We start from the raw sequence: 20,852 nt of genomic DNA on the forward strand, positions 1-20,852 counted from the left end.
TCTCTTCAATAGAGTTCATAGCTAAAACTCAAACTCTAAGCAACTATTCTCTTTGCTTTGAGAGTTGCAATAAAAGCAAGGCCACCAGTAAAAATACTGTAGCCAAACTATGAAAAGCTTGTCCTTACATCATAAGTGTCGCATGGTATGGCAAAATCTGGTGCATGGAGAGTTGAGATATCTGCCTCTTCTATTTGCAAGGAGACCATCTGTTCATAGCTGTATACTTTCAACTGTCACTACCAGCTGGTTGTCTTTTGCCACGGACACTTAGTTTGGCTAGTTGGTTTTCCAAGCTTCACTACATGTAAACCCTCCTTTGGGATGACACCATAAACTATATCCACTATCTCTAAGGGCACTTGCCTATTGGAATGGGAGAAGAGGGACATATGACATTAGTAATCCTATTTGTTATAGTCTTCTCCCATTCTACATTCCTCCCACCTCCCCTCAGCTATTTAGGGATGGATTTGGCCTTATGTACTGACTATGATTGACAGATATTTTCCTCCTGCTTCCTGATTTGGTAGAGTCTGAATGCTGTCCATAAGACTTTTTGCTAGGAAGGATAGGAGAAAAGAAAGAGATGATAAACAAGATTACTGGGAATAACCTTCCCTTATACAAATTGGCATTTGGTCCAGACACCAGCATTAACAGCCGATACCTTACAAACAATGTCATGAAATGTCTACAAGTGGTCAGGTCCAGGCTTTACATCTTTTCTAAAACCCAGCACCTTTTAGCACAGTGCTAGAGCACTCTTCTAGTTCAGTGCTGACTCAAATTAAAAACACCACTTTTTGGATATCCAAACTTCCTTTCCGTGAAGGACCAAGCAAAATAAATCTTTAAATTCAACAAGATTACAATATAGTTTTCAATTCCTTGCTTATATTTAGCACACACATTTCCAGCATGCCATATACAATAACTTGCTTTTCACAAGATATATTTGAAGTACTGTATAAATTCTCAAACGTTTGGATGACTTAAACATTAGTTTATAGCAATCTGAGTCTAAAACTTTTGCTCCATCAAATTTCTTTGCAGCTAATTTGAAATGGGAGGGAGAAAGAGAGCTTGAAAGCAGCAGTCTTTCCCATTCTAATGAGTTTCCCATCCTAATCAGTAAACAAAAATAGACTGTACAATTTTCAGGGGTGAGAAGTAAAGCAAGATAAGTTGGTTACGATATGCCATGTATATCTTGAACAGTGCTGTTGGAACAAACTCCATACTGCATTTTTCAGTTATCTTTGTATATTGAGGTTTATGGTCCAAATTCAATCTGAAGTCAGTGGTAGCTGCCGGATTCTCAATGCTTCTGTAAATCAGGTTACAGGTGTCTAAGTATGAATTTAAGAGCTTAACTTTAGGTATTCATATATCTAAAAATCTTGACCATAATACTTTAATAAAAAATCCCAAATGCAAACTGCAAATGTTGGTTGCTTGTTAATTGTGGACTTTCACTAAACAAAATGATCAATATTTTATTTTCTGTAGCTAATACTGTCTGTTATGTTTCATGTGGCTTTCATAACAATCTGTTTTCTATTTCTGAACACTTAGTATATTTTTGATAATCCTTTATCTTTTGTAGGCCATTAGGATCTGAAAATCTGCTTCTTAGAGGAGCTACTTTAAAGAACACAGAGAGAATCTTTGGTAAATATTTGAATTAACAAATGATGAAAATGCATTCTCAATTAAAATGTAAACTTTAAATCAAGTTAAAAATCCATAATTGCAATCACCCGAGCATAAATCGTCCCTTGCATTGCCTGAACTACATCTGCACCACGGAGTGCACTTTTGTCATTATTAAGAGAACTGAGATAATCACAACTGACATACAATAGCAATGACACCCTTTTTTTCTTGAAATAGCAATTGATTTAGTATGTAGTAATCTCTAATACTAGCTATCGGCAAGAGACCTTGGAAGGAAATGTTTCCTAAATTCTGCACGTAAATATGTGGCTTTAATCCACAAAATTGTTGATGCGATGTGGATGTGATAGGCTAGCAGTGTGTGCTCAAAAGCCCAATTGTGTTAGAAGTTAATGAGCCACTGGAAAACGTTGAGTCTCTGTTGCTGAATCATTAGGGCAGATGAATTGTTACCCCAACCTAATATACGAAGGGCTGTCCAACATGTTCTCTTAAAAGTGTTCTTCAACAGAGTTGGATTTTCATCTCAACTTTTTTTCCCCTCCATAAAGTGTCTGCTTTCTGCAGAAAATTTCAGTTTTATGTTTACAAACCAATCACCGAAAAACTGAAATATTTTTATTTGGAAATGCCTCGATGAATCATGGAAGTTGTAGTTCAGTTGCTTCATGTCCCCATTCTCCTCTATGGGTTGGGCGTCTTGGCCAGACCACATCTCCCATGATGCACCACCTTTCCAAGAGGGAAGACTGTGAATGGCAAGGAATCTAGAAAATTCAAATTTTGCAACTTTCTCTCTCCAGAAAAAACCAGCAGGAAATGATTAGAGGAGAGATGTTGTCAAATTTCCCTTATTTACTTGGAATAAAGAACAATGTAATAGGTATAATTAATGTCTTTTTATTATTATTTTCAATTTCATAGGGCTATTTTATAAACTCAGTGAAGATGTGTATCAAGCTGAGATATTGCCACTCCTTGAGCAGTTGCTGTTGACCTTGTTAATAACACACCCAACATATGGAATTATCCCAGAACAGTACGCATGCCAGAGTGTCTTATTTTTAGTAGTGAGTTATGACCCAGGATACATTAGATCTGATTTAATGTGTACCTTGAATATATTTTTTGTTTATAGCTGATTATAATTGCTGTATTTAATCTTTTTTTTTTAGTCTCTGAAGCTGTTATTAATGGGGCTGTGCAAAACTATAATATTTTTTAAATGAATGAGTAGGTTCTGCTGAAGAGAGCAAAATATGTGGATTTCTTTTATTCTTGGATACATCATGTAGTTTAGGCTTGTTTTGATTACTTCTTATAACCTATCATTTAGTTTCTAAAATTGAAGCTGGACAAATCTAGAATTACAATATGGACTATTCAAAAATACTTTGTACAGTTGCATTGGGTAACATGTCAAAAAGCACTCCAGTGCAAGAATTGTGAGGAACATTGTGTAGATTCAAGATGAAAAAATGTGAATTAGAAATGGAATGTGAATGTTGCTGTTTCTAGTGCTGGTCCCTGTGTGCGTTTCGCTGTCGATACATATACGCTCAATGTGCCTGAGTCTGGAAGATTTTTGCTAGTAGTGTCCATTGGTCTGCACCAGATGACCAAAAACGGTTTCAAGATCTGTTGGAGTTGTGGATGAGCTCCAGATTCTTATGGAGCAAATTCATGGGATACCTTACAGACTCCTGGATAGTTTACAGACTGCAGGACCTAGCAGAATGGCATTCGCCATTAACAGTGCCATCCCTAAGCTTGACAAGCTTGTGTGGCATGCTCCAGCAACAAGTGCACCTTACTCCTCAGAGGGGAGAAAAGAGATACTTTGTCCCAGACAGGGTAACAGCGTTTTTATTTATTCATCCTGCCCGGAATCCTTTGGTGGTTCAGGCAGCCACTGAACAAGTCGGTAACAGCACCCAAGGTCTGTCCCCCCCTCCAAGGTAAAGAAACCAAAAGTTTAGACCTCTTTGGAAGAAATATTTACGTCCACCAGCACGTGATTCCGAATAGCCAACTACCAGACCTTGCTATCGAAATACAATTTGTCAACTATTCAAAAATTTCTGAATTCAGAGATGAGTTCCTTCCAGAAAATAGGGCATAATTTGAGGTCCTTATTGAGGAGGGTAGATTGGTGGCTAGAACATCTCTACAGGCTGCAGTTGATACAGCTGACATGGCCTCAAGGTTAATAGCACCTGCTGTTGTGTTGGAAATCCTTACAGCACTTCTTGAGATTTCTCAGGGAGGTTCAATCAGCTGTAGAGGATTTGCCATTCAATGGGAATAATTTATTTTGTGAAAAGACAGATGAGTTTTACACTCACTGGAGCACTCCAGGGCAACAGTATGCTCCCTGACTTTATATACGCTAGCACTGAAGAGGAAGTGTCATAGACAGCCTTATGAACCAAGTCCAGTATCACAATCCTTCTACCACCAAAGGGGATACAAACCACCACATAAGGAATAGAGGATCCAGAAAAGTAAACACAACACTCATGCTCCTTCCTCCTCCTTTCAGCGACAACTTCATGTCAAGAGGTACTTTGATGAGACCTTCAAGAGCTGCTAACCAACCGAGATGCCATTTCCTTCTGACCCAGAAATCCGTTTTGGTGGCTGAATAGCGAAATTTTTCCATGCCTAGTAGATAACAGACAAATGGGTTCTTAACATTGTCAAGTTCAGATGCACAAAGAGTTCCTCTACCCTCCCCCTTGAAAACCCTCTTCCCTATTCCTTTTTAGGGGCCACTTTTATAAGAAGATACTCATTCAGGAGGTAGACTTCCAACTTCAGCAGGGAACTGTAGAGCTGGTACCACCTCAATATTGGGGAGCAGGGGGGGGAGGATTTTATCCAAATATTTCCTCATATCCAAGAAAAGGAGGGTGGAGATCCATTTTAGACCTTCAGCAACTATCTGTAGATTGAGATTGTGGATATGGTTGCCAAGTCTGACTGAAGCTGTTCTGGGAGATTTTTTTTTCCCCAGCATGACGTAATGTCATTTTCTTAAAATAGCCTATTAAAATCTCCTGGATTGCTTTCAATAATCACTGTGAGATCAATGCTGATTCTGGGAGACTCCAGGCCAATCCTGGAGGGTTGGCAACCCTAATTGTGGATGGTCATCCTGGCATCAATAATTATGTCCCTAAACAGAGATTATTTGATCACAGGTCTTGGCATGAAAGATATCTATTTTCATATCAACATCCATCCCTCTAACTGAAGATTGCTGAGATTCACTATAGGTCCTAATCATTATCGGTGCAGGGTGCTCCCTTTTGGACTAGCAACAGTGTCCAGAGTATCTACAAAGCTGCTTTCTGTCGTGGCAGCATGTCTGACACCACAGCTCAATAGTCTTTCCTTACCTGGACAATTAGCTATTGACAGGGAGATCTCATCAGTAGGAGACACTGACATCAAACTCATCTCTCCTCAGTTTTCTAGTGTCACAGGAAATCTCTGTGAACACAGAAGAGTCCATTTTAGTTCCATTGCAGACCACAGAATTTATCGGTTCACCTCTGGACAGATTTCAGTCACTGAATAATTTAATCAGTCAATCCAGAGCCCTCAGTCATTGATTTGTACATGTTTTATTTTCCTGTGTCACATGGCATCCTACCTACTTGACACCATTTGCAAGACTTCAGCTTCACTGCCCATAAGCTTGGCTTCAGATGGTATCTGTGCCAAGCAGGCGATGGCAGTGCAACAAGTAGATGTGCACAGGAGTTTCCTTTGTTCCACCCCCAGAAGATGATTATTAGACACCTTCCTCCTAGGATGGGGCTCCCATCTGGACAAACACACAGCACAAGGGATGTGGACTCCCCGAGAGTCCAGGATACACACAAATGTGCTGGCACAGAGAGCTGTCTGAGAGGCCTGCAAGCAATTCTTACTGCTTGTACAATCCCAATGTATTCAGGTGATATCAAACAATATCACAAAAGTGCGCTACATCAACAGGGAAGGGGGAGCAAGGTGCAAATACCTGTGCGTAGACATGGTCAACCCATGGAATTGGTGTATTAGTCATAAAATCACTCTGTCATCAGTACATCTCCCAGGATACACGGAACAGTAGTGGCTCAGCATACATGTCACGATCAACCACAAATGAGAGCTACATGAGCCTGTGGTGCAGAGCATATTCAAGCAATTGGGATTCCCTTCTTGGGCTCTTTTAGTAGGACAGGAAAACAGTAAATGCAAGACCTACTGCTCCAGAGGAGTTAAAGGTCAGGACTCCAAAGGGGATACCATCCTAATCCCTTGTGTACCCCTTTCTCCTCATTACTCTCTTACCTCGAGTCCTCAGGAAGATCCAGCAAGATGGAGTGGTGATCATCCTCATTGCTTCCAGATGGTCCAGACAGTTTTGGATACCCAACCTTCTCCAGCTGTCAGCTCAACCCCATCAGCCTCTGATCTTTCTGGACCTTCTGACATAGGACAATGGCAAAATCAGACATCTCAATCCAGAGTGACTCCACCTCACAGCCTGGTATTTGGATGGGCATCAAATCTAGAACAGACATGTTTGTTAGCAGTTCAAGCCATCCTTAACAATAGCAGGAAGGAATCCATCAGAAAGTGGCTAAGTGGAAGAGATTTTCTGTTTGGGCCTGACATTGTCATATCGCCACAAATGACTGGACATTCCCACTATTTTATATTATCTGCTCACCCTGAAGACCTCAGCTCCCTATGAGTGCACGTGGTGGCAATTAGTCCCTGTCACCCTCCAGACAACGACCACTCTATTTTCACTCATCCAATAATTACGTTTTCTAAAAGGTCTAGTTCAGGGGTCGGCAACCTTCGGCACACAGCCCATCGTGTAATCCGCTGGTGGACTGCGAGACATTTTGTTTCCATTGATAGTCTGCAGGCACGGCTCCCCGCAGCTCCGAGTGGCCGTGGTTTGCCATTCCCGGCCAGTGGGAGTTGCGGGAAGTGGCGCGGGTGGCAGGGACGTGCTGGCCACCGCTTCTTGCAGCTCCCGTTGGCCAGGAACAGTGAACTGCAGCCACTGAGAGCTGCGGGGGGCCTTGCTTGTGGATGGTCAACGTAAACAAAATGTCTCGCAGCCCAACATCAGATTAGCCTGATGGGCCGTGTGCCAAAGGTTGCTGACCTCTGGTCTAGTTAAAGCCTTTCCTCCAGTAACTAAACCCACTCCAGCATAGGACCTTAATTTGGTCCTCTTAGCATTAACTGAGTCACCGTTTTGATGAGCGTTTTGATGATTGTTTTCATGACATGCTTCTCCCATCTCTTTGTGAAGGTCACCATGTTAGTGGCTATCCCATCAGCAAGAAGGGTTGGTGAACTAGGTGACATTATGGCTTATCCACCTTATGCAATTTTCCATAGCAATAGTTACACTGAGGCTACACCCAAAATTCACCCCCAAAGTCCTCTTGGGCTTTTGCCTAAAACAGACTATACATCTACCTCTTTGTTTGTTTTTTCTGAAGCTACATGCTGCTAATGAGGAGAGAAGACTTTATTCTCTGGATATATGCCAGGCACTGGCACTCCACCAACAAAGAACAGTCTTTTAGGCAATCACCTACGTTGTTTGTTTGTTTCACTGGGAGAATGGATGAAGGGACAACTGATATCTTCTTGGAGGCTTTCCGAGTGGATTTCAGGCTGTATCCTGCTCTGTTATCAATTAGTTGTTACCCTCCCCTGCAAAATGTGAGGTCCCATCAAGCATCGCTTCATCTGCCACTGACTGACATCTACAAAGCACAAGATGGAGTTCTATACATACCTTCACAGGACATTATGCTTTAATCCAAGCCTCTGCAGCCAATGTTTCATTTGGATCTGCAATCCTTCAGTTATTTATACTGCGTAGGTCCTCACATCCGCCTCCTTCCTCAGCAGTGTGCAGTGGAATACACATAAGGACCATTACTTGAAGAAAGAGGGGCTGCTTATCTTGTATAGTAACTGGAGTTCTTTGAGATGTGTGGTCTCTAGCTGTATTCCCCTATCTGTTCATCTTGCCCTCTACTTGGATTCTCACATGATTCATGGTAGAGAAGGAACAGGAGAGGTAGTCAGTCTGAACTGCCCCTTATGCTCTTGATCTGGACCACAGGTGGGGACCAATGGAGACTACTGGCAAAAAAATGAAATTCTGTCTCAGGGGCGTGAAGTGCATGCGTCCCCACAGTGGCATACAGATAGGGCCACACATCTCAAAGATGCTCCAGTTACTATACAAAGTAAACAACCTCTGTTTCTTAAAATTTGCCTGGACTAACCATGATGTTACAATTGTTTTTAATTTCTGAATATCATCTGAACCAGTATTTTTTTTCTTCATATGGCCAAGGCAGGATGTAATGGTAGGGTATGTAAATACCAGGGCAATCAGAGATTTTTATTTATTTGTTTTTGTTGCTGTCAGGATCATATATCCTCCTTGATCTTGTGCTGTTCATTAACACTTGCATTCACAATCTTCAATCTTTACTATAATAATCTTTATTAAAATCTTTACTAAATCTTTACGCAATCTTTACTAAAATAGTTTTTCTTGTTTCAGGTGTTGCTATATACACTGGCATGGAAACGAAGATGGCATTAAATTACCAGTCAAAATCACAGAAACGATCTGCTGTTGAAAAGTAAAGCTTTTATTATCCTTTTTAAGTGCTTATTTTGGGGTGAAAAGAGTATGTTTGGATTTAAAAAAATAATATTCAGACACATTTTTGTTTACGCTAAAACTGTACGTTACATTGACTAGAATATAAGTGGAAGAAAGAGACTTAGTAAAAATTGCATCTTTCTGTGTGTCACCGTGGGTGCCCTTTAGATTTTTGTTCCTCTTATTGAACAGATGACTATATTTTAAAAACAACAACAAACACTTATTAATTCTAGTTACCTTTTCAAAATCAGCTGTTCTTTACCATTCCAGAGTATAGTAACTCTTCCTGCTTAGAGTAGATCCACTGACAGAATCAGCAGATTGTGCCATGTTCCAGTACCCTTACAATTCCCAATTTTTAGCAATTACATGTTGAGTTCAATAGACAAAACTCCTTTGAGGCACATCAGTCTGGAACAGCATACTAAAATACAATAAAATGGAACCAAACTGCAGAAACACTGTGTACTACCAGGCTGTTTCTGGCAGGGTTTCTGTGTTTTAACTAAAATGAATGGTGGTCTACACAAGCAAAATGAATGCTATTGAAAAGGAAGCCTGTTGTTTTCTGAACACACTGTCATTTGTAAGGGGAGTAGCAGCTACTTGGGCTGATATTGGTTGTCTGTTACCACAGATATCAGGGATTCTTATATAGTCTCATAGCTTACCCTGGTGTCTGAGTGGCAGATAGGATGCCATTGCTTAAGGCAAGCTACGGTAATCAGCCTGTGTACCTCCTTTTTCCTTTCACAACTGCTGGGAAGTGGTGAAGGAGCTCTTCTTGTTGTTAAAGGTGTACAGGTCAGAACGTTCAGTTCATGCCCATCACTGATGTTAATAACAACATTTTTGTTTTCTTATGCTTTGAGAAGAAAGTTAGGCCTTATCTGCACTAGGACGTTTTTGCCATTATATTGGTATAGTTATACCAGCAAAATCTTGAGTGTGGATGCAATTATATCTGTATAAAAGTGTTTATACCAGTATAGTTTGTGCTGGTGCAGGGAACTGGCTTAAGCTGTCCTGGTATAAGGATAGTTATGCCAATGTAATTGCATCTACATAGTGGGTTTACCAGCATAGTGGTGATGGTAAAACGTGTATAAAATTTGTGATCAAGTTATGTTGGTAAACTTTTAAGTTTAGACCAGGTCTTAGTAATATTATTCTCCACTGGAGAAATACTGTACAGAACTTATTTAACATCATAACATTATTAGATTTGTTAATGAATATTAATTAGACTTAAGGAGCTTCAGTATAAAGTTTTCATAAACTCTGTACATTTTTATATACTAATGGAAGAGTTGTTTTCTTTTGTTTGTTTTAGATCAATGAATGTATTCCTTATTGTATACCTCTGTATTCTAATCAGTAAAGCACTAATAAATACTACCCTGAAGTATGTCTGGCAGAGTGATCCATTGCGTGATGAACCATGGTATAATCAGAAAACAGAGTCAGAAAGGAAAAGAAACCTGGTACGGAAAATTACTGTGTGTTTGTGTAACATAATTTTCTCTCAAGGTGTTCACGAGTGACACATATAAAAATTATAGTGTTCTAAACAGAAGAGCATGGAGGATCATATAGCAACTAGGAAAGTGTAAACTTGCCATTTTTATTCTAGTCTCTCTGAGATTTACAGTTCCATTTCACCGTAATCCCAGAGTACGTGATTGTATGACGTTACTGATAACAGGAAGCCCTGCTGTTGAAGTGTATGATGGATTGATGTAGAGTTAGAGACATGTTTTATTTTTAAAATATTTTTAAAAAGCTATTCTATAGAAAATCTAAAAAGCTATTTTTTTAAAAAGTATATGAAATATTTTTTCAAAAGAGCACCATATTACCAAAAAAGTGTCACTTACCAGACCCATATTGACTGGCTCTATTAGTTAATGATGCTTCATGGTATGTGTGACATCACAATGGAGTCAAATTGGCTAGCATAACTTTAAGAAGATTGGAAAAACTAGTTTTTCATATCTGTTATTTTTTGAATGACTCTTTGCCCTCTTGTTCTTTGTGCATTTAGCACACACTAGATAAAATATATTTCTGAATGTTTTGGAGGTCACTTTTAAAATGCTGAGCGTTAAGTGCAGATACAACACTTGACCATATTATGCTGATCTGTTGTTTTCGTTCTGTTTGTTTTTTAATTCTAAGTCTTTGGATAACATACTTCCTACTATCCTAAGTTCAGATGGAGGTACCCAGCAATCTTTGTTTTTATACATTTTCTGTTTCGTTAACACTTGTTTGATGAATACCTTTTAAGTAGTGATTGTTAAATAGTATATAGATAATAGTAAAACAGAAAAGTTTAAAGAGGCTAAAATTTCTGTATCAGTTAAAGGGAAGCAAATCCCCTAGGCATAGTAGCTAATTACTTTAAAAAATAAATATTGAATAAATAGTAGATGTTTGTCTAAAGTAAACATTAAAAATTAGATGGCAACGTGTGGGATATGATATATTTTTATACGGTAGCTTATGAATAGATCTCTGAAGTTGGGGATGAGCTCCTATTGATTAGAAGTAATTTTGACTGTCTGAGGGGAAGCCATTTCAGGACTTTTGAGAATCAGTTAGGGGATTACTAGAGCCACTGGGTATCTACAGGAAAATTTATAAAATTCAATGGAATTTAAAACAAATTGAGTGAACTTGTTGGATATTTTTGTAAAGCAAATCAAAATAAAAGTGAGAATGCTAGTGATTGTAGTAAGTTATCTGTATCTTTTCTGGATCATTTTAAAATAAAATGTATTCTGCCCTCTTCTGCCCCCACCCTTAACCTGGAGTCCTTTCTTTATGACTTCCCACCCCGATCTCTTCCCAGACGTCTTCCCATATCATCACCTGTCTCTCTCTTCTCCCTTCTATTCCCCTATAAGGACCAAAACAAAATTCAAATATTTGATACCATATTCCAATGCAACCTGATTCGTGGAGCATGTCCTTTTGAATTAATCCAACTATACTGCATAAAGCACATTAGCTAGGTTTTTATACTAAAATGAACAGCAGTAAAATAGTAAACAGTATTGACATTTTAAATTGGTGTGGTCATATACAAAGCTAATGACCCCAAGGTGAATGAGGCAATATACACCTGTTAGCCCCTCGTGCTACAAAAATGCACTATTGGTGGGACTGTTACATCATGCTCCACCATGTCCTATATAAATGGATACTGGCTGTCTTGTCTGTTCCTATAGATCGATAAATACAAAACTGTCATTGTTCTTTCAGAAGTAGATCTGTGCAACCATAATTCGCAGAATATTTTTAATGAAAATTTATCTTGTGAAGAAAACACTTGAAATACCAAAATAGTTTCAGAATACCCTAAATTCACATGTGTTTCCAGTGATCCTAGTGAAGAGTGACTATCAGTCATGAATTATTTCTCCTGGTCCTTGCTGAGACTACTGGCAGTGCAGTTTGGAAAAGCTTGTATTTTGGCTTTCTGCACTTTAAGCTGGACGTTTGTTCAAATGTAATTTTAAAGAGACTGTATAGTAATAGTGTTTAGTGTTCAGTCTGTACAGTATCAAAAATCCACCTAAATTGAAAGTGTGTGTTTTCTTGTTGCTGGTATTAGTTACTGAGAAATCGGTATTAAACTCTGAGCTCTTAACTTTGGGCCTCACTTTGCAGCCTTTCTTCACATAAATAAATTTTCTTACAAATAAGATTGGATTTTGCAATCTTTACTCCCACAAGTAATACTTACTTGTGTGATCTTAGTGACTGTGATTGCTAGGTTTACGAATGGGAGTAAAGGTTGCACAATTCAGTCCTTTATTTCTAAATTGCTTAAAATCTGTCATTTATTATCTATGGAGAAAACATCAAAGTATTAATATATACACATGAATACCTTGCTATTTCATTGAGACGGGAAGCCCTTTATTTGAAATATGGGAAGTGCCTGTAATCTGTACAAATCGGCAAACCTTGCCTCCTTTTCTTGCTGTTTGGTTTTTCTCTTTTATGATATTCTGTGAATATTAATTTTTCATCATTCATAGGTAGTCATTCATTCGACACTCTAGAACTTTGTAATACATTAATATGTAACTGAAAATAGGTACTCTAAACCTGGACTCACGAGAATTACAAAGTTGGTTTCTCCTTCAAAGCTCTTTCTTCCTCATGCTTGATTAGTAGTGAAGTTGGAATCATAACAGATGTATAAAAATGTGCCAGATTCTGACTTCACTGTATCGTGAAGCATGGAGAGAAAATGACAGTGATGGAGAAATGCAGAAATGCAAGCTTAGGGTTGAGAGTAACTGAGAAGATTTTTCTTTTAAATGGTTCCACTTAATGTTTGAAAGACATTTGAAAGATAAACTCATAAATAACCATTTGAATCTTTTAATTTCCACTGATTAATGAAAAATCAATGTTTTGGTTTTGTTTCTTTGGCAGATACTTCGAGCATTTACAGACTTCCTTGCATTCATGGTTCTTTTCAACTACATTATTCCTGTATCTATGTATGTCACAGTGGAAATGCAGAAGTTTCTTGGTTCTTATTTCCTCACTTGGGACGAAGAAATGTTTGATGAGGACACAGGTGAAGGACCTCTGGTGAATACATCTGACCTCAATGAGGAATTAGGACAGGTAAATTGATTATAAAAATTTATCAATCGTTTCTAACACTGAAAGAAAAATAACCCAATTGTGGTCATTTTTGGCTTAATTAATTTTTGTCATTTCAAAATGTGCTGTTCAAGATTTAATCTGGAGTTTAAAAGTGTTCTTCAGTTTTAGATGTCCAACTTGATACCCATGAGGCTCAATTTTCAGAGATATTGACCACCCACGTCAGTGGGAAGTTGGTGAGAATTGTAGGTGCTCAGAGCCTCTGAAGAACAGGCCTGAGGTTTGTCAAGTTGTGCAACCAAACTTAGTGGACACATTCATTGTTGATGCAGTGTTGTTGTAGCCATGTTGGTCCCAGGGTATTAGAGAGACAAGGTGGGTGAGGTAATACATTTTATTGGACCAACTTATTTCTTTTAACGTGTGATAATTTCTAAGGTTTTTAAACAATATGATCAATAGTAATTGAGAGAAGTATTGCTTAACCCATTATAAGCACCATTAGCTTAAATGATGTATTTGGAACTGCTTGCTGTCAGTTACTCAAAAAAAAATAAAACAAAACACCACACCCCACCTTTGAGTTGTTATAGTAGTCTGACGTATCAGTTGTCCCTGCTACCGGTCACTTTTCATTTTCTTTTTACTGCTGTGGGTTTTGAATTCCATGAAGCGCTGTGGAAGGTGAAATAAAAACTGATGTTCAGGTGAAGAGTGCAGTTGCTAGGCCTACACTGTAACTCTATAACTACATTTTGTTTGTTTTTCCACAATTGCTGTGGTCCTATTCTGATCTCACTAGTATCTCACTTACATGCACATTAGTATGTAATGCTTGAGTAATTCTGTTGACATTGTTGTAGACGTTGTAGACACTCGGGATTTACATTGTATAACTATAATCGAAATCTGGGCTTATGCATCAGATATCAAAAGTCATTGACAAGTGTAAGCCATGTGCAATGTGTTTCCAGAAATAGCTCTTGCAGATAAGGGATTTAACCTGGGAAAGGAGGAGGATGGAAGTGAGAAAAATGGATTAAGTGCTTCACTACCGTCTTACATACTTTCTTTGTCAGGTGAAACATAGTTCTGCAGCTATCCCGTGTACTGTAGAACCTTTCAGGTGCTGCCTGTATTTTGACAAAAGTTGACACCCCAAAGGAAAGCTACTGTGTTCTTCTTTAGTGAGGACCAGTAGCTAAGGGCTTGAAAATTATACAACTTGAGTTATGAACAGAGACTTTCTCAGTGTCTGATAATAAATCCAGTTCTCTTTAATTAATGTATTTCTTTGCAGGTTGAGTATGTCTTCACAGATAAAACGGGAACATTAACTGAGAACAATATGGAATTCATAGAATGCTGCATTGAAGGGCATGTTTATATACCTCATGTCATCTGTAATGGGCAAATCCTCCATGATTGTACAGGCATTGATATGATCGACTCTTCTCCAGGAGGAAGCGGGAAAGTACGATGCCCCTTTAAAAAAAAATATGAAAATGGACTGATCTTTATGTGGAAAAGAAAATTATAAATGTCCCAGAGATTTTAGTAAACTAAGTGGGTTTCTGGTGGAATTGTATCACAGCATAAATATTTTCCTCTTGTAGTTTAGTCTAAGGGATTTATTTGGTTAACAAGAAATGTCCAAGAGAATCCACTTAATAGAATTGTAAAATATCGTTAGTTGAAAACTAAAATATGAAAGTTTACCAAGTTAATAGCTAAACATCTATAATAATAGTTAGTTGACTGATTAAAGTGATAATATAAGACAAAAACTATGATAAAATGGGTAAAAATGAGTGCTAAAAGCATATTGTATAGTCTTCATAAATTTAAACTAGTGCAAAAGTTTTCTTCTGGGTGACTCTATTCTCTACACAGTTGCAGTTTTTGCTGTGCAGGAAAGAGAGACAGACACCGAAGTGTGATTAGAGCACGGGCTGCAATTCTTCTTTGGCTTAACTAAGCAACCTTCATTGGGATAAAACAGAACCCCAAACAACAGCCCAGGAACTAGCAGTACCTCTTTGATATGGTTCCCAGCCTGCACTCAGAGGCCTGAGATACATAAAGAGAGGCTGTCCTTAGTCAGTCCCTGCAACTGACTGTAAAGGTTTCACCCCAGCTCCCAAAATCGCCTACCAAAGCATACCTTATATGAGCAACCAGAAAGGGGCTGTTTCAAGCTATGCAAGACAGGAAGTCCACACACTCAGCTGACAACATCAAAGGTCCAGACCCAATGCTTTTCTGGCTCTCAGCTTGGATTTAAGGCCCCTAAAAACATGCTCTGTTATTGTGCAGTAAACACTTGTCAGAGTTGCAACAGAACAATCAGAAACTCACCCCACAGTAAGACCTGGGTGCTGAGAGAAAATTTATCATATCACTCTTGTCCTTTCTCTGTGACCCACAGCCTTCTGCAAGAGCCTTTCTACTCCCTACATGATTATATTCCACAGGGCATCTGCCTGAGAGTCAGGGCGAGCCTGTCTCTACTCCCCTTACCTTTAGCCTGCTGCCTGCAGAATCATATGTAATCTGTGTTCCTTCCCCTGTCCCAGGGACTCCCGCAGGAACCTTCCTACAACCTGCACCTCTCCATTCTGCTCCTTTTAAGATTATACTTCTTTCAGAGAGTTGCATATGAAATAGGCCATTTCCCTTGATCCAGGGATTCTTACAGGAGTCGTCTTACTTCCTGCTGCTCTCCTGAGCTGCTTGGTGGCTTTTATGAGGACCAGGTAATCTTCAAGCCATCACCTGATCCTGGCTTTGACATCATCTAGGAGGAAGCTTGATTAGTCATGGGTAGGGCTAGCATCCAATTCCCTCGTAAAGGATTAGCCACCATGTGAGACTGTATTACGTATCAAAAATATTCATAATTGGTTGTAGGTACAAGCCCAAATCAAATAAGTGGTTCCAATCTCCTACAAAACAGAATAATTTAGAAGGAAGATTGGGTTTTATTTGTTTTCATTTTTCGTATCCCTTTTCAAGGTAATACTATATAATGACAATACTTTCCTTTTTATTTATTAGGAGAGAGAGGAGCTATTTTTTCGGGCTCTTTGTCTTTGTCACACTGTTCAAGTGAAAGAGGATGACAGTGTAGATGGATTAAAGAAAGCCCAGGTGTCCGGAAGATCTTGTGTATATATATCATCATCACCTGATGAAGTTGCTTTAGTTGAAGGAATACAGAGGTACGTGTATAATTTGATCGTTTTTAGGTCTCCAAAATAATTTTGAATATGGATATTCAATTCACTGAAGCTGAAAATATATTTCAGCAGCAAAATATTATTAATAGGCAACTTAACAGAATCATATCAACATGTGATGTTTACTATCTTCTTAGCATACCTTAGTGATTCTTTTTCTTAGCTATGAATGAAATCAAAACAGAATATTTCTATTTCAGAAGATAAAGTTGATTCTTAGGTACTTACAATATGTTAAGCTGTGTAATTATAAATGTATTACTTGTAATCGCTTCTTGTCTGAATTTGCATTTAAATTTGCAGGCTTGGTTACACATATTTAAGGCTGAAGGACAACTTTATGGAAATTTTAAATCCAAAAAATGATATTGAGAGGTGAGTGGTTGTGGAAATGTGAACTGGTTGGGACTGAGGAAATGGATTTTATCAATGGTGTATACAGCAATTTTTTCTTTCGCTAAGTATATTCATTTGTAAACCAAAAATTTTGAGAAATAATAAACCACTTATTTGAAGAAGGCTAATGCTTTACTGATAGTTATGATTTGCAGGACTTCTCATTTTCTGTTTTCACTTACTCTGACAGTTTGAGAAACTATGTAGTTGGAAAAATGGGAAAACAGCAAAGGTATAACAAGGTAGTCCAAGGCAAAATGGTGTTTCTCTGGTATATAAAATTAATATGGCTTCATCTGTTTCCATATATTTTTTTTAAACAATCCTATTTAGTTTTAATGGAGAATTATATCCCTGTTGGAAAATCGTTTAGGTAGTTCAAGTAATTTACAGAAAAGGTACTCTACTTTGTTAAATAGTCTGGGACTATAGAGTAACTTCTGTAGAACATTTTTATGAGTAAAATTTTCAAAACCACTTAAATCCCACAGAAAGTTAATAGGATTTATGTGCTTTTGAAAATGTTAATCTATATTTCTGTAGAACCCCATTGGTTTCATTCCTGTTAAGTAACATAGGACTCTGATATTTATAGCTAAATTCATAAGCAAATGGAGGCACAGTAATAATTTGGCAGGCAAAGTATGAAGTATGGAAGTACTAAAAAATACTTGGAACTTACTCCAATTTTCATTGCATTTTGCAATCATAAGCCTGATCCAGCTTCCTGCTAGATTTGTACCATTGACTTCAACAAAAGTAGTATTATGGCCTTACGTAGTTTTTTGGTTTTTTTTTTTTTTAATTCCAGACTGTAAAAACATAGAACTGAGTAAATTCTCTGATTAAACAAGTGAAAACAATATGATATGGTCTGTCTAATGATTATAGCATTTTTCATGAGTAAAATATTTACGGAGAAGGGCCTTTCAGAGGTCAGAACTTGGGTTAAAGATATGTTTATATTGAAAAAAAAATTGGGACTCTTTACTTTATAAAAAATTAGTAAGAGACCTGATAAAATACATTAAATGAATAGTATGGAGAAGGTAGAGGGGAATCATTGGGTCGAGGGGAATATTGGTGTTGGATGGAGATTTATTGGGGGTAGGAGTGTCATTTCCCTTTGAGGAAAACAAGAATATTCAGAGTTATAATAAATCTTAAAAATCCTAAAACATCTGAGGGATAGAAACCCTCATACTTCAAGGCATAGGACAACCTCTAGCTATTAGGGACTAGAAGGAAACTTTCCCTGTGAGTAATATGTTCCATATCCCTGTGTTATAGGGTTTCTTGCATCTTCTTCTAGTACTGGCTGCTGTCAGTGACTGGATACTGGACTCCATCATGCAGTCATTACCCAGCCAAAACTCCTGGTCTAGTTGCCAGGGGACTCACCCATTTTTCCTTAACTGACTGCATCTTACTTTGTTCCACGTGACAGAACTTATAAATTATTATCTAGGATAAGTAACAAGCTTAGCTGTGTGAAAAAACAGGCTAATTTCAAAAATTTTTTTTTTTCTCTTTCAGGTTTGAATTGTTAGAGATTTTGAGTTTTGATTCTGTAAGGAGGCGAATGAGTGTGATTGTCCGATCAGTGGCAGGTAGAGATGTCATATCCTGGATTTGGTTTGCTTTGGAGGGAGGGGGTTAGTGGTTTGTGAACTTTGTCTTGATTTTGAATTCAACTGGGTCTCACCAGAGTGTTCGTTTCTTCATGCTTTGCTCTTTTCTGTTCTTCCAGTGATACTTCGGAATTTTAAGATGGTAATTAGCTCTCTCAGAACAATGTATGTCTGAAGAAACTGTCTTTAAAGATATTTAACCTGTTTAAAAACTTTTTTTTTTGAGGAAAATAAATTTTAACCATTTTAAACTTCGTATTTTGTCTCTTTTAGGCGACATTTTTCTGTTTTGTAAGGGAGCAGATTCATCTATATTTCCTAGAGTTACAGAAGGCAAAATAGACCAAATACGATCCAGAGTTGAGCGCAACGCAGTGGTAAGATTAAATATTAAATGGCATTTCCTGACCCTGCATTGTGTACCAAGATGGGGAGGAGGGTTCAGGGAGCCTCCACCATTGTGCGAGACCTGGACACAGCTACAGTCCTTCTGCCCTCCTGAGTGCAAGGATTACTCTTCATCATAGCCCCTGTAGTAGTAGCTGCCGACAAAAGTGAGCCCCCTCTCTCCTCTGCCCCCTGGAGATCTTTCCTCTGAGGTGTGATTTTTGCCCCAATGCTTAATAAACACCAAGAACTCACATTTTGAAGGATATTTACATGTTAATTTTGTGGTTAGGATCATCTAACTAGTAGTTATCTATTATTACCCAGAACTAGTTAATTAGCAGTCAAAGGTGAGGTTTTTAAAAAGTGCTCAGCTTTGGCCTAACTTTTCCCCATTGACGTCAGTGGTAAAACTCCTATTGAAAAGCCCACCCCCACTTTCAGTCTCCAGCTTGGCACCTGATATTTTTATTGACTTTAGAATACTTCACAAGATCTCCTGAGAGAGAAACCATTAGAACATAATTTTGCTGTAAATGTTCTTGTTATGAAGAAGCAATACAACAATAATGCCTGTACGTATATTTTTGCTCGCTAAAAAGGAAGTATGAGCTTGCTCGATTCCTTTGGGAAAAAATATCTAACTTGGTTACTTGAAAGATAGGATTAGGGGTTATAAATACTTGTCTCACATGCCATTAAAAAACAACAAAGGCCGTTTCAATGAAATATTATCATCTCTTTTAAAATAAGATAGCATTGACTGGCATCAAATACTCAGACTGAAAACAGGTATTACTACAGAAAGTGAAGAAATGTCCATCAATATTATCTGCTGTTTTAGAGGAAAACTGGATTTCCTCTTTAAAACTCTTTCCCAGAGCACATTACTAAGCTTTTACTATATAAAATAGCTTTCTCCCCTGAGAGAGTGGTTGTTTAGAGGTGGAAGAAGCTAATAAAACTGAAAGAGCAATTTAATATTACTATATCCATCCAAATTCTAGCAGAGTCTGAGAGTGAATCAAGACCCTCAGCCTCAATATTTCTTCATCCTGGATAATTGCATTTAGGCCAAATTCTTAAATATAGCTGCTTCTTCAAGAGCATACAGGCAGCAAATTGGCTCACATGCTATGATAAATGACAGGTATCTCATAGATGTCCTGATGATTGTCCTTTTTGGATTGCATGTAAGTAACTTTGTAGAGAGCTGGTCTATCTTTATTTTGCTTGATTAATCTTCCATACTAACATTAAATGCCACTTAAAATATATTTCTTCTGACTACGTCATTTAACTGGGAAATAAAATACTTCCTTATTCTAATATAGTCCATAGTTCAAAAGTTTGAACCAACTTGAAAGGTCGTTGCTGGAATCTAGTCTTAGCAGTCAACTAAACTGGAACAGTTAGATTGAGTCATGCTTTCAATATTGATCTGGTCCTTTCCCTCTCTTTTGAAAGATTACTAAGACTTTATTATTCATTTTGTCATGTAGACTTTACTGACTAACGTTAAAATAACACTTCAGATTCTGTGTCCAGGACAATATACTGCTTTTTTACAAGAAGCAACATCAATTTATCAATAAAATCACGAAGTAAGTTGCCCAAATTGTTGTGACTGGAAGGAGTAAAATTACTAGAGCCTCATCTCAAGCTAACTTCTTCAAAAAGTGGCTATTAATGCATTCTGTCTCAAAGTGGAAAACTAAATTGAGAGGTGGTTGTAGTTGTTAATTGCTAAATACCAAAGTACAAAAAATACAGAGGATTCTATAATCAATACAAATTAATAATCTAAGGTGATGGGCAAAGCCACAAACTGCCCAGGCTTTAACCAGGGGAAGATTAGCCTAAAACATTCAGATTAGGAGCTAGGATTTTATTTACTAAAGCAAAGTACGGTAACACCAAGGGCAAGACCTTGCTGTCCTTCCATTTTCAATTAACTGACTTGCTCTTCTGTCCAAGTAAGACAGTCCTGTTGATCTAACAAACCAAAAAAATAACATTCATTTTCTTCTGTCTATGCTTTATGTTCATTTTTAAGTAAAATTCACCTTTGTGCAGAGAGCCAGCATCAAGATCTGTACATGGGTTATGTGGCATTTAATGCATTGGCCTTGTGCTGATCATCTTCATAGGGATGAATTTCATCTTCTTATGTAT

At 37.9% G+C, this 20,852-nt stretch overlaps 1 protein-coding gene across 7 annotated transcripts in view; it reads left to right on the forward strand.

Annotated features, from left to right (window-relative positions):
* ATP11A (ATPase phospholipid transporting 11A) overlaps positions 1-20,852 on the forward strand; it is a 214,053-nt gene that overhangs the window by 144,212 nt on the left and 48,989 nt on the right. For all 7 annotated transcript variants that reach the window (XM_037897098.2, XM_037897104.2, XM_037897078.2 and 4 more), the window contains exons 9-17: positions 1,610-1,674; positions 8,285-8,366; positions 9,726-9,876; positions 12,845-13,042; positions 14,325-14,498; positions 16,082-16,245; positions 16,567-16,638; positions 18,196-18,269; positions 18,564-18,667. In XM_037897098.2, coding sequence (XP_037753026.1) covers positions 1,610-1,674; positions 8,285-8,366; positions 9,726-9,876; positions 12,845-13,042; positions 14,325-14,498; positions 16,082-16,245; positions 16,567-16,638; positions 18,196-18,269; positions 18,564-18,667 — 1,084 coding nt within the window. The remainder of the gene's footprint in view (positions 1-1,609; positions 1,675-8,284; positions 8,367-9,725; positions 9,877-12,844; positions 13,043-14,324; positions 14,499-16,081; positions 16,246-16,566; positions 16,639-18,195; positions 18,270-18,563; positions 18,668-20,852) is intronic.

This window comes from Chelonia mydas, chromosome 1 (assembly GCF_015237465.2).
Source record: "Chelonia mydas isolate rCheMyd1 chromosome 1, rCheMyd1.pri.v2, whole genome shotgun sequence".
Taxonomy (NCBI): Eukaryota; Metazoa; Chordata; order Testudines; family Cheloniidae; genus Chelonia; species Chelonia mydas.